Genomic DNA, 13,261 nt, shown 5'->3' with positions numbered 1-13,261 from the left:
CAGCCAGGACACAGCAAGGCTGCTCATACCACAGCCACTGGGAGTGGGCTCTGCAGCTGGAGCAGAGAGCACTCCAGACCCGGGCCTCTTGGACAGTGTTTCAGGTGGGGGGCAGGGGACACACACAGCCAACATTAGCCACACTGGTGACAGTGATGTCACATACGTAATATGAAGTGACAACAAAGCCAAAAATAAAACCAAAGTTAGATATGTAATTATGGCTCTGTGAATTTAAGCCTGAATGTCTCCATCTCCATGGTCAAGTAGTAATACCAACAAAGTCACCTGTGAGTGACCCCCTGATGACCCCAGATAAAATCCTCCAGTATCTCCAGACTCTCCAGATTCTTGCGAGGCTACAAAGATTCTGAGTGACAGAACGCTCTGGTGGTCATCCAGGATTCATAGGACCATAGTTACATATGTAACTTTAGTTCTATTTCATCCTCCCTGACTGCTAGAGCTGGTGTGTAAGCCTGGATGATCAGTATCAACAGAGTCAGAAGGAATTCCAAGTACATACCGCATTGACTGAAAGCAGAAGAACTGAGTAGTGAACATGTTCACTCAATAAAACTTTGCAAAGGTGCTTGGTGATGCCCACAAAGCCGCAGCACATATTGCCTCCAGGGGTACCCCTCTCGGGGCAGCCCACAATGTGGAGACACGTCTCACAGAGTGGCATCTCACACTGACCTTCACAATCTAGTGTGTGCACCCTGATAGATAGTGCCCTGGCATTCAGAACAGTAGTACGGACAGTGCCTTAACACTCATTCAGCAGTGAGTCAGGCACTGCAGAGGCCAAACCCACAGCTGGAGGTAGCAAGATGGCTGGTTTAGTCCATCCAGGAGAAATAGAGGTGACCATGGGTAGTCTCTTCCGAGGCAAAAAGACCCAACTCTGGCCTACCGAAGAGGTCCCAGATGCGGAGCGCCACCTCCAGGTGAAGCTGACACGCCCTGGAGGAGGCTTGCAGCAGGAAAGGACAGCCGCTACCTCGTTCGACTTTTCCAGTAGATACATTGCCCTCACGCTAGCTAGATGGGGGGCTTTTTCTCCATGGGGACAGGGTGAAGAAGCAGTACTGTGACTTTTTGATGAAATTATTTAATTAGTGAAACAAGCAAGCAAGAAAATCTGATGATGGCCAGTTAGCCTTGAAATGAATGAACACTTACAGTAAAAGAAAATTATGTGTGTTTAACCTCTCATTTTTCTCTGTGCTAATGCTGCTTATTGTTAAAGGAGCCAACACCTTGTCATCATTGTTCAGTTCTTGTCTTGTCCTCTTGTGTGTTGGTTTGTTTGTTTGTCTGTCTGTCTGTCCAGTTTGGGAACAAAGCAGTGGCTCAAGCAGCCTGCGACGTGTTTCAGCTGCTCATCTCCCACTGGGAACATCTCCAGAGGCTGGATCCCACTCTGCCTAAGAAGATCATCGAGGTAACACACACGTGTGCATACAAGAAATTGTCAGTAAATTGTCATAAGCCATTAGGGACCTGTGAGAACAAATTCTAAGTATGATGAGAATTACTTATAATGTCACATTACCTTTTAAGTGCATCTTATTTCCCGAGTCCACCATGAGTTGTTACTCATGCATATGCATTCTCTACATCCCATATCATTGCATCCATTTTAGCACACAGCTGATGAATAGGAGTGTGTCATCCAATTATCTTTCTCCTTGTTTTGTCCCATCACAGATCTTTGTGGCCACAATAGCCTTTTTGTTGCCGAGCGCTGAGCACTCAACAGTGGAAGCAGACAAAAAGGTACATGTTGGAAAGGAGGGGAGATGAAATGGCCGAGATCTAAAGGCTCTTGATCTGTCATGTTGGAATGGTGCTGTTGCAGAGGAATGTTTCTACTGTCTCGACTGTTCTGCTCTCTGTCTCTATTTTCTGTCTTTGTAGCTCTCATGTATTCTTATTGCTTCTCTGGCACTGTCCTGCTTTGTTTTGCTACACCAGTATGACTTTTTTTTTTTTTTTTTTTTTTTGACGTTGGATACCTTGTTTCTCCTCTCTCACTTTGTCAGTTGATGGTGTCACTTCTGCTCTGCCTGTTGGACTGGTGCATGGCCGTTCCCCTGAGTTTGCTGCTGGAACCCATCACCATGCCTTTGCTGGAGGACCGCACATCCCACAAGGCCCCGCTGCTGGACTACATCTACAGGGTGGGTAGCCTCACTGACAGCTGGGAGGTGGGAAAAGCTGGAAGTTGCAGTTACAACAAGCATGCCTGCCTTTTAATATCCTCTGAAACATGCAGAGTCTTTGCCGGCAGACACAATAACTTCAGCTCTGACACCTCCACCCCCACCCCTCCCAATGGGCTTGCCACTTTAATTAGACTCACCTCCACCGTGACCTCATGACTATGCCTCATTTAACATTATAGTGGCACAACAGATTAGAAGCACCCGCCATAGCTAACGCATGTGACTGGCATTTATCATATGTAGGAAACTCTTAAAACTTGGTTTGTGATAGCATATACTGCATTTTTAAAAACTGATTTCCAGTATGGAATCTATTTCTCTGTATTTATCTGTCTAACCCTTTATTTTATGGTCTGACCCTGAGGATGAGGGCCAAGCTTCAGGCACAAATGAATGAGGTATTATTCATTCCCTCCTGTCTGGGCAGATGCGGTCAACGGCAGATCTTTGTAAGGATGTCACCCCTGATAAGAAATGGTCCAATTATTCAAACAGGACCCTTTGTCCACTTGATAAGCTCAGGCTATAAACGCTTGTCCTGAAGATTTGAATGGAATATGTCTTAATATGAGAGCGACTGCAGCTGCTATGAAAGCAAAGACAATTAGGCATGATTGGTTGTCTATCGGCACACAAAAGGCACAGTCCCTCTTGGTTTCATTGGAAATCATTTATTAAGCAAGACGTGACAAGGTGTGACAATATTAATGCAATATCAAGACCGAAATCTATATATGTCTACCGATACATTGGCAGCTAATTATTCTCCATACCAAGCAGAGCATAGCTTCCCTAATAGAAAACATCTCCCTTTTATTCCATCACTAGCTGGTGTCACTGACGTGATAGCAGAAAATGTCCATTTATTCATGTCCATTTCATGCCTCACCTTCCTTTAATTACAGTTTTATATTTAAAAATAAGCCTCAAGCTTCTGTGTCCAAAGCTGTCAAACACTAGCACAATGCACGTACCCAGCTAATGATATGCTATTAAGAGGTGTAGAAAAATATCAATACACTTAGGTATCATCATAATATGTTTTGTTTTTCAAAAAATTACTGATTCTCAGAAACACTGTACTGGGACATTGTGACACATGTGAAGACTGCCACAAAAAGTTACACTGTGGCCACCAGATATCCCATGTAGTTGTGAAAAGGTGCCACCTTTTAAAAATTCTATGGTTTTAGTAAACCTGCTCAAATGTTGTCTTTACAGAAGAATCAGAAATACAAAAGGTGATCTATGAAATAATGAAATGACGATTAAAGTTTTAGAGTGAATGAAAGTAGGAATTTAAATGCCTAGGATATGATACATCTAAAGACGTAATGAGCAGTAAACCAATAAACTGCACACCCATAGGAATGTGTTGCTTTTTCACCATAGTGAGAAAAAATCCATACTGTCAGGACCTTCAGAAATGTTCTTCGGCCTCTTGTAAACATGTGGGGCCAGTGATTCAAAAAATTAGCGTCTATCCCTGTTATTTTTGGTGACCAACAGCTTGCAGATCGGTATAAAAAGCAACATTGCACTAGACCTCATTGGTTCTTAAGAGTTCTGTTCAAGCTTCTCCATCTGCTCTCTCAGCCTGCCTCAGCAGCCAGCTGCTCTTCCCCTCTGTGTGTGTGTGTGTGTGTGTGTGTGTGTGTGTGTGTGTGTGTGTGTGTGTGTGTGTGTGAGCAAGTGTGTATGAGAGCGAGGATAGGTACGTTTGTGCATGTGTGCACTTGTATGTCTCTGTTTGCATTTTTATTATTTGATTTATGTGTGTACATAGGCATGCTTATGTATCCATACAGTGCACTTGTTTCGCTGTGCGTTACCTTCCAGGAACTGTTGCTATGCAAAGTGCAGTTGCTTAGTTGTCAAGCACAGCTGTGGGTTTTCCCCCTCCTTTTCCATCTCTCCACCTCTCCACAGAGGAACCTCTTTGGAGCTTTTGCGTAGCAGCTGTTTGGTTCAGGTCTTTTCAGCATCAAGCCTCCAATCCCTCCCCCCATGCACCCAGAGGTCTGCTCAGTGGAATCATCCACCTACTGTCTGCATTTCCCCATACAATACTGTTTCAGATGGCATGGCCAGCCTGCCTCTCCGAGCGTCTCTCAGCCAAGTTCCAGCGTGTGTGTTTACTGAATGGAATTAGCCTTTGCATGGCTTTACCCAAGTTGCTCTACTCTGAATGAGAGGCCCCCTCATTTACATACATTAGGCATATGTTTTGCTCACTCATATGCAGCATCTAACCTCCACTCAGATTATACAGTATACAGGTGTTTTTTGTGTGTGTGCATGTTTGTGGTGGGAGCTGAGCACAAGGATAAAGTCTTAATTAAATCAAACAGTGTAAACCTGTCCAATGGCTGTAATCAACTGCCCCAGTGCGCCTTATCTAGCCCTGCCAACGGATGCTCTGCCATCTGTTATGTAGATCGATACACTCACACATCACAGGAGAAATGGATTAGTGGCAATAAAGACCACCCCCCCCCTTCTTTCCCTCGCCTTATGATGTAAATGGACCATATATTTCCCTTTCATGTGCTCCTGGATCATGTTAGTTTAGAACAGGCCTACAGGAGTGTCACTGCGCATCGTCTCACCAGACACTGCCGTATCTAACAGGATGGTGTCTTAACACATCAGTCATCAAAGTGCCTACCACTGTCATAATGTAGAAAAATTGCCACCTACTTTATCTGGATATAATCACAGTCTAACCTTTAATCTCCTGTTCCTCAGGTGCTGCACTGCTGTGTGTCCGGCTCCAACCTGCACACCCAACAGAGCCACTACCTCCTCAGCCTGTCAGATTTGTCCACTGACTATGACCTCATGTTGGGTCAGGTTAAGAGCTGCGAGCCGCCACCCTCCCAGGCGACTAACACCGACTTCGGCAACCTGCTCACCGTAGCTGAGGGTAAGGACATGGAAACATTCTGGTGCCCTTTTTACTAACTGCTGTGTATGATATTGCACTTTAGCCATTGATGTTTAATGCATTATCAGTAGCAGGCATTCAATTAAAAGATGTCTGTGTTTCTCCAAATCTTCAGTCTAAATTACTCCTAAATCCTGCACTGTTCTGTTCAGTGGTCAGAGTCATTTCTTACTTTTCATTGACCATTTGTGATAGCCTTATTGGCTACAAAAATGCAGTTGGAAGGTTTGAATATTAATTCAAATTGTATATGTACAGAGTTGTGATTTAAGATTTTAAAAGTAAGTAGATTACATACTGTGATGAGGTAAGTAAGAGTAAAAATATAGACTAGAAATATACTTCATCAATGCAGTGAAATTCTTAGTTATATAGTCTATATCTCTCTTCCTGATGCTGTCAATTATTGTGTTTGCAAATGTAAAAATATACTAGAAACTAAGTTCAATAAAGAAAGAAGAAATGATAAGAAAAATTTGACTGAAGTAAAAAAGGTGATACACAGTCTGTCTAGTATAAAACAGTCTGCAGTATAAAGCAATATGTGCTGCTGATAGCATGTACAGTATTAAACAGTATAAAAATATGAACAAAATGACAAATGGAGTGTGGAAAAAAACTGGCAGTTACTGGTGGTTGTGAGCTGTCACAGCATAGCTCATCCCTAGAAGATATCTCTGATCATGCTTCTTAATTTCACCTCCATACTGTACTTCTGACAGACCACATAGACTTATATCACCCCAACCCTAACCCCCTCCCCAATAATCCAAAAAAAATATATTAGAGGAAAAAGCAAACTCTAAGTAGCCCATCCATTTGGAGCCTCTCCATTAAATGTCAATATCTTATTAAAAGTATGAAAAGGAAATCAACCATCACAGGGACTGGAATGTTCACATTAGTACTCAGCCCTAGAGAGGAGGCCCATTATGGGGTTTAGATAAAAATGTGATTTTTTTTTCTTCTTTTTTGCGACCTTGTGATTCCATTAGGCAATGTATTTCTCTCTCCCTCTCTCGTGTCCTCAACTTCTGAAAAGTCCGCAGAGCCCAAACACACAGCGCATATATCTACTGAAACAATGTTAGAAATTTGAATGGCAGCTTTTGCCTGGAAAATTTCACCACACCTCTGCTTTTTGGTGCACAGCTGCACAGAGTCTTAGTAGAAATAACAAAACACTATCAAAAGGGCAAACCAAAGAGTGCCGGCCTAGTTATATTCATGCCCTCACCTCATATTGATCAAGTCACATCAAAGGACCAGCGCATCTCTAATGCAGCTTGGCCTGCTTTCTAAAGAGCTTTCTCCACTTTGATGGAGGATGATGGTATTGATAGCACTGTCACAATGCAAGAGTGCATCTTCTTGTTTTTCCACATCACTGCAGAATAAAACACGGCATGCCTTTCACTTGGGAGTAAAAACCTGTGCATTTACATAAATGCAATTCACTAAGTAGAGTCCTATTAAGCAGCCTGTAAAGATGGTGGTTCTCATTAGCACTCAGCCAGTCTCAACGCTTGTCCATTGTAAAAAGACTCAATAGGCTTTTCAAAGTTGTCTCTCATGATTAGATGCTACCTACTCAGAGGTGTGCTGGCCAAAGCTATTGTGAGAAATGAATAAAGTACCCCCTATTAGTAATCATAAATGAGATTTGGCTTTATATGAAAAGAGCTAACAGAGATGATAGCATGTCTACACACAAATGTGGGGCTTTTGAAATGTGGTCCTGCGTTGGATAAATTATAAAAGACAGCCTCACGTGCTGCTTTATTCTAAACCCATTGGTAACTTTTACCATTGATCACTTTTACACTTCAGAAAAAATACGTATGTTAGTTTATGGTGAGAGACAAATAATTTATTGATCTCGTTTTAATTGTGCTACGAATTACACATTAGAGGTTTGCCAATTTAAAAGATAATTTTATAGTTAAAAGTGTCTGACTTTAGTTTAGTTTTGTGTGAAAGTGCTCAGTGAACGACACTTCTTGTCTCACAAAATATGTCACCAACACAAATATCACTGTCCTTTGTAACGTTATCTTACCTGAAGTTTTTTATCCAGCGACTCCTCGTCCTTTCTATCAGACAGGAAGCGAAAGAACAAGCAAGACCATGACTACATCCTGGTAGGAAAACCTATGGGCATTGTAGCTTCAACAGAGGAACTCGTAACATCACATATGTGACTTCTGGGTTTATAGTCTGTTTAATTACATATTTTCAGAGTCTGATAATTCAAGAGTTTTACAGAATAAGTTGAAATGTACTACTATCATATGTGTAATTAATGGCACAATTCAAGTAGGATCAAAAATTCTCACTATTGATTCCTATTCATATTTTTACCGAAGTAAGGTCCCATCGTGATCCGCCAGAAGGGGCATATCCTCGCCTCTCTGTTTTCTCCCTCGTGGCCCTTTTCAACCAACAGTGAACCAGCACTGTTCTGGTTCAAGCACCTAACTTTAGTTCTGAGCATTTACACCAAAAATAAACCATCTCAGAACCTGAAAAGTTGGATCCCAGGTAGTTGTGTCCTTGTTTACAGTGGTTCCTCTCAAAACCAGTGGAAATGCATGCTGGATCACTAGATAGCACGAAGGTTCCAAGGATTTTGAAAAGGACCCTCCAAGATGGTGTCAGTGTTTTTTATCTTCTTGTCCTCATTCTTCCACCAGAAAAACGACGGCGGAATATGGAGCTCATTCCACTGACGGCGCGGATGGTCATGACACACCTGGTGAACCATCTGGGCCATCATCCGCTGAGCGGCGGCCCCGCCCTCCTCCACAGCCTAGTGAGCGAAAACCACGACAACCCGTATGTGGAATCATCCGAGCTGTCCTCTGAGGTCTTCAAAAGTCCAAACCTGCAGCTGTTTGTCTTCAATGACAGCACACTGGTGTCCTACCTGCAGATCCCTGCTGAGACCCCCACTGTCGGACAGCCCCCCCAACCCTCCTCACAAGTACGTGTGATTGTCCGGGACATCTCGGGCAAATACTCGTGGGATGGTGCGATCCTTTACTGCACCACTCAGGAGGACTCTATTGATGCCGGAGTTTTTAATGCAGTAGAGCGCCCTGTTTCTACTACCACTACTGAGGCTCACAGCAGAAACCAACCCAACTCTCCAACAAAGGGGCCATACAAAAATCACTGCTCGGTCTCGGACTGTCTCTCTGACTGCTGCGAGGAGGAAGAGATAGATGTTCTGGATAAGCTCTTGGAGGAGCTGGGCCAGTGCAGCCCAGAATGCCTTCCCCAGCCACAGCTCAGGCTCAACCAGCCTGCCCCCTCACCCCACGGCATGAACATTGAGCAAGAGAGCGCCATCTTGGAGGCCATTCTGCGTCAGACCCAGCAGGAGGAGGAGCAAGTGAGGAGGTGGGACGCTGATGTAAGCTTTCGGGCCGCCTGCCAGAGGGAACCCTCCCACCAGGAACCAAAAGCTCCTTTCTACTTCTGCAGGCTGCTGCTTAATGACCTTGGCATGAACTCTTGGGACCGCAGGTACACTATTACCTGAATTTGGCTATAGTCATTAGTCTGATTTGCACTATCGTAGAGGAAGGCAAAGACATACAGAAGAAAGTGGTCTTGTAAGAAGTCATACAGGTGTCTGTTGATTATTTATCATGGTTTCCAAACCACATCTTAAAGGTATAATTCAGATTATTTGAAGTGGGGTTGTATGTGATGTGATGTAAGTTGTCAGTGTCAGGTCTGCCCCCTGAAAGTCGAAGATTCTAATCATCTGTCGGAGACCCCTCAGTCGACTGACATTAATTTCCCTTTGTCGGTCAGTGTGCTTTACAATAACAAGATAAAACAGATAGAAGCTTACAAAAATGCACAGGGATAACATTTCAAGGAGAGGAATCATGAATAAGGAGGATCTTAAATATATTTTTATATTAGCTGGCAGACTTATTAAAAACATCCTCACCTTCAATTCATGGCATGAAGGAGTGCAGACCATGCAGGGCTGGTGGTGCCAGGTAGTGGCTGCAATGCTGCTGCAGCGGGGGGAGAGAAGCTGATTTTATAACTGAACTACAAGAGGATTCACCCTGTAACTTTCTCTGACTGTGTGAAAATGTAATGTTTTCACATCACAGGTGACCAAAAAAAGGCACTGAATGTGAATGTGAATTGTTATTATTATTATTATTTATTTATTTATTTATTTATTTAGATGGGCCTTTCTTTAAAAAATATATTATATTCTAAAATATATTTTACAGCAGCAGTTTATTGCTTACATTTTGTGATGGTACGCCTCTCTGCCTCTCCAAACTGGGGGTTTGTCGACCTCCATCTATTGCAGGTAATACACGACCTTATACAACCCCACTTCAGATAATCCAAACTGTCCCTTTAAATGCAGCCAGTATAACAGAAGAAAATAAATTGTTATAACCTCTGCAGTCAAATAGGGTTTTTGAAACCATGTTACTTCCTTCATCGTCAAAGTAACTCAGCTGTTGGTTCGTTACTCAAAGAGAGAAAGAGCAAAGTTAAAAGCACACCAGAGTCTGGAGTGTCTTAATCTCCTCTCCACAGGGTAAATGTGCCCAGCTGTTTTCACTAAGGTCTACCTTGCAGAGCCACATCTTTGCTGTGCTTCCCCGTAAATTAAAAGCTTACACCTCTTAATGGTGATGGTGCAACGTGTGCACAGCTAGTAGGAGATTGCTGTTTGCACCTGTGCCTTTTCAGCCTTTGTTAATCTTGCCTGCAAAACACAACTTTGCTTGAAAACAATTTTGATAGACGGTATGCTAGTAGATTATACCACCTTTTCATATGGCTGCTCATTGTTGCCAGCATGGCATGGTTTCCTGAATTGTGTTTTATGTACAGAATTGAAAATATGATGAATGATAATGAAGTCTGTTTTTGCCCAACAGGAAAAGTTTCCATTTGTTGAAGAAAAACTCCAAACTTTTAAGGGAACTGAAGAACTTGGATTCCAGGCAGTGGTAATGTCTTTTAATCTGGAATCTTTTGTGTCCTGTAGAAATTAGGTTTGTCTGAGATACCAATGAACGCAGAATGATCTGCAATTTAATGGCCTCTGTTAATCATCAAACTGACACTGCAGCCTAAATTAAATAAACACTGGCTATAAGTTACACACTTGCTCAAAGCAGCTTCATATTGCCCCGTCCCTCCCTTCCTCTGCTTCCTATGCTTTTATTAATTTGTACCATCTCCTGCTGATCACAGCCCTGGAAGTCTCCCAGTATCACTCTCGCTGTCCTAATCTTCCCCTGTCTCTCTCAGTCCAATCAATAAGTGCTCCACACATCACTAATGACAGGAGCTTATTAAAGAATTCCCACTGGATTGGACTTCTTTTTCCCTGATGGCCAGACTTGGTTGGGCAACCTGTGCGCAAGCATGAAAAGTGCCCTAAATCTGCCCCAGCATGATGTACTGCCATGGCAACAGTGAAAGTAAAGAGGGGGGGCTTTTGCTGCCATTCTTTTTTAAATCATGTCAGAGCTGGAGAGATAATGGAAAAATTTTGCACACAAACTTGTTTTTTTTTTCCACATTCTGCTCTCCTGATTTTATTCAGCAACTCAATTACACTTACGCACACAATTTACCTTGATGAGCAAGGTGTAGTGTTTTGAGTCATTGCATTCACATTTCAAAGCATTTTCATTTGAAGTGGCTAGAGGAGTGAGAAGCTTTTCAAGTTCTGGTGCGTTTTTTAAACATTGGATGCCGTGTTGTTGTTGTTCTTTTAATATCGGCTACTGCATGTTTTGTTTTGTAGTCGAGAGACACACAAGATTGCTGTGTTCTACATTGGAGAGGGCCAAGAGGACAAGTGCTCCATCTTGTCTAACAGCGCAGGCAGCCAGGCCTATGAAGACTTTGTGTCTGGACTGGGATGGGAGGTACAGATCAACACCCTCTCAATATCCACAGATATAACCTATATTTGCACTCAGAACAAACTAAGCTGTACTTGTGTCCCCTAGGTGGACCTGGCCACACACTGTGGCTTTATGGGTGGTCTCCAGAGGAATGGCAGCACAGGTCTAACGGCTCCTTACTATGCTACCTCCACTGTGGAAGCCATCTTCCACGTCTCCACTCGTATGCCATCTGACTCTGATGACAGCCTCACCAAAAAGGTAAAAAGCCCTGTTTGTTAGGTCTGTATTGCAATGACAGTGAAGCTGAGTAACAACATGTAACCAGAAACATCATGATTGAAAGGCTACTTCAAAACCATATGATGACACTTGAACTTTCCCAGACCACATATTAATGGGTATATATCAACTGCTAAGACAATTTTTTTTAGAAATTGTTGGATGTGCTGCCGCCATTCACATCTTTATCCTGAGCCAATAATTGGCAAGAAAACATCCTAAAAATGTGGGGTTTCCTCTCACTGCACGATTAATTGCTCCCAGCTCCACAAAGCTAAACTGAACACCCATCTTTTCTTGTCCATTCCGGGCTAGATGGCAGTGATAAGTGAAGTGAGACAGTCAGATTGTCTCACATACATTCTAAACACAGATACAAGCATGACAGGACAAGTACCGACTGAAAAATCAGCTTACAGCTTTAGTTAGGCTTTTCCTAAGTTAAGATGAGATATGAGGTCTGAGATGGGACAGGACACAGCCATGAGATTTGCAACTGCTTGTGCAGTAAGACACTTGGAAGCTTAAGATGAAGAACTTCTCTCATCAGTTCACAACCAGCATGTTGTCACCATGATTTTTTTAATAGGTCTGACAGATAATATAAAACTATATTTATTCCCCTTATTTATAGTTCCTCATTGAAATGTTCTCCCTGTGCATTTTTGTAAGCTTGTTCTATCCTGTAACTGCGATACACACTGATTGACAAAGGTTTTTCCCCTTTGTCCATCAATACAACTGCTTAACTGAAAGTATCTCAGGAGCAGCCCTACAGTATGGGTGGGGGGCCTCGGAATTCAAAAAAATAACTGGTGTGGGTGGGTTGCGGGTGGATGATTTATGTGTACATTCAGTTTTTGGTGACATCAGAGACATTTTCTCTTTTTACTCAACATACTCAGAACTTCAGAGTATGTCAAGTAAAAACAGAAAATACTGCTTTGCTGTCTTGATGCAGTGAAATGGCTACACAGCCCTGCCTGCCCATAGCAGTGTGTTGTTGTAGCCTTCAGCTCTGTGTTAAGCTGTGATCAGGAGGTGTGACTCCAGAGTGCGGGCATTGATTAGTGACCCCAGCCAAGCAGGCCTGAGGAGTAGAGAGTCGCAGGCGCGTGAGTGAAGAGAGGGCATGTGCCGCGGCGGTAATGACTATGATTCTGCTAGCCCCTGCCCCCCTCCCTGTGTGCTGTGACCAGGGCCTGGATTCAGCCATTAGCTCTCCCTGCTAGGGCAGGCGCCGGCCGGATGCCGGCAGGATCCTTTTATCCAATTCCTGCTGCCGCCACAGGAGCAATCGATCGGGTTCTGCAGTGGGATTCTGAGCCGTAGTGCACCAGTAGCAGTTAGCACGAAGAAATGAGCCGCAAGGCCCCTGCCCGTGCTGCCAATCTTCTCATACAATACCCCGCTGAGAAGGGAAATTCATCAGGCTCTCCTCATATCCAACCCCCCTCCAGCCCTTCACAGATCTCCCCCTCTCTGTTTCACAAATAACCCCCCGCTCATTCCAAACCCATCTAGAAACTGTGCTTTAGTGTCTTCAGAAATTAGTTGAGTAAAGATTTTGACTTTGGTCTGCCAGAGTGAGGCGCTGGAGGGGCGGCTGTGCCCAGAGAGGAGTGTGCTGCCCCTCCACTTCCATTCATTTTCGCCGGGAACTTCTGTAATTGCTGCTGCTCACCTTACACAGATCTCCACACCAGCCAGAGCGCGAAGAGAAATTTGGAGATGAGAATGAGAGAATTGGAATGAGAGACGGGCTTCGTCTGTGTCCAAGTAGGATGTTTCCCTGTCAATTTAAAAATAACACTTTTAGTCCAGCAGTCACCCACTTTGCCGCCTGTAACCATAGAGGCATACTGTGGGGGAGCTCTTGCTGGGCAGATTGC

The 13,261-nt window shown here is 43.5% G+C and overlaps 1 protein-coding gene across 8 annotated transcripts in view; it reads left to right on the top strand.

Annotated features, from left to right (window-relative positions):
• The window catches only part of ralgapa2 (Ral GTPase activating protein catalytic subunit alpha 2), a 119,145-nt gene that overhangs the window by 64,721 nt on the left and 41,163 nt on the right, over window positions 1–13,261 (top strand). For all 8 annotated transcript variants that reach the window (XM_084743264.1, XM_084743269.1, XM_084743265.1 and 5 more), the window contains 8 exons: window positions 1,337–1,447; window positions 1,714–1,782; window positions 2,049–2,186; window positions 4,980–5,157; window positions 7,872–8,706; window positions 10,107–10,178; window positions 10,985–11,108; window positions 11,193–11,348. In XM_084743264.1, coding sequence (XP_084599390.1) covers window positions 1,337–1,447; window positions 1,714–1,782; window positions 2,049–2,186; window positions 4,980–5,157; window positions 7,872–8,706; window positions 10,107–10,178; window positions 10,985–11,108; window positions 11,193–11,348 — 1,683 coding nt within the window. The remainder of the gene's footprint in view (window positions 1–1,336; window positions 1,448–1,713; window positions 1,783–2,048; window positions 2,187–4,979; window positions 5,158–7,871; window positions 8,707–10,106; window positions 10,179–10,984; window positions 11,109–11,192; window positions 11,349–13,261) is intronic.

Source organism: Lutjanus erythropterus, chromosome 18 (assembly GCF_056507025.1).
Source record: "Lutjanus erythropterus isolate fLutEry1 chromosome 18, fLutEry1.hap2, whole genome shotgun sequence".
Taxonomy (NCBI): domain Eukaryota; kingdom Metazoa; phylum Chordata; class Actinopteri; order Lutjaniformes; family Lutjanidae; genus Lutjanus; species Lutjanus erythropterus.
This window is presented reverse-complemented; position numbering and strand designations above follow the sequence as displayed.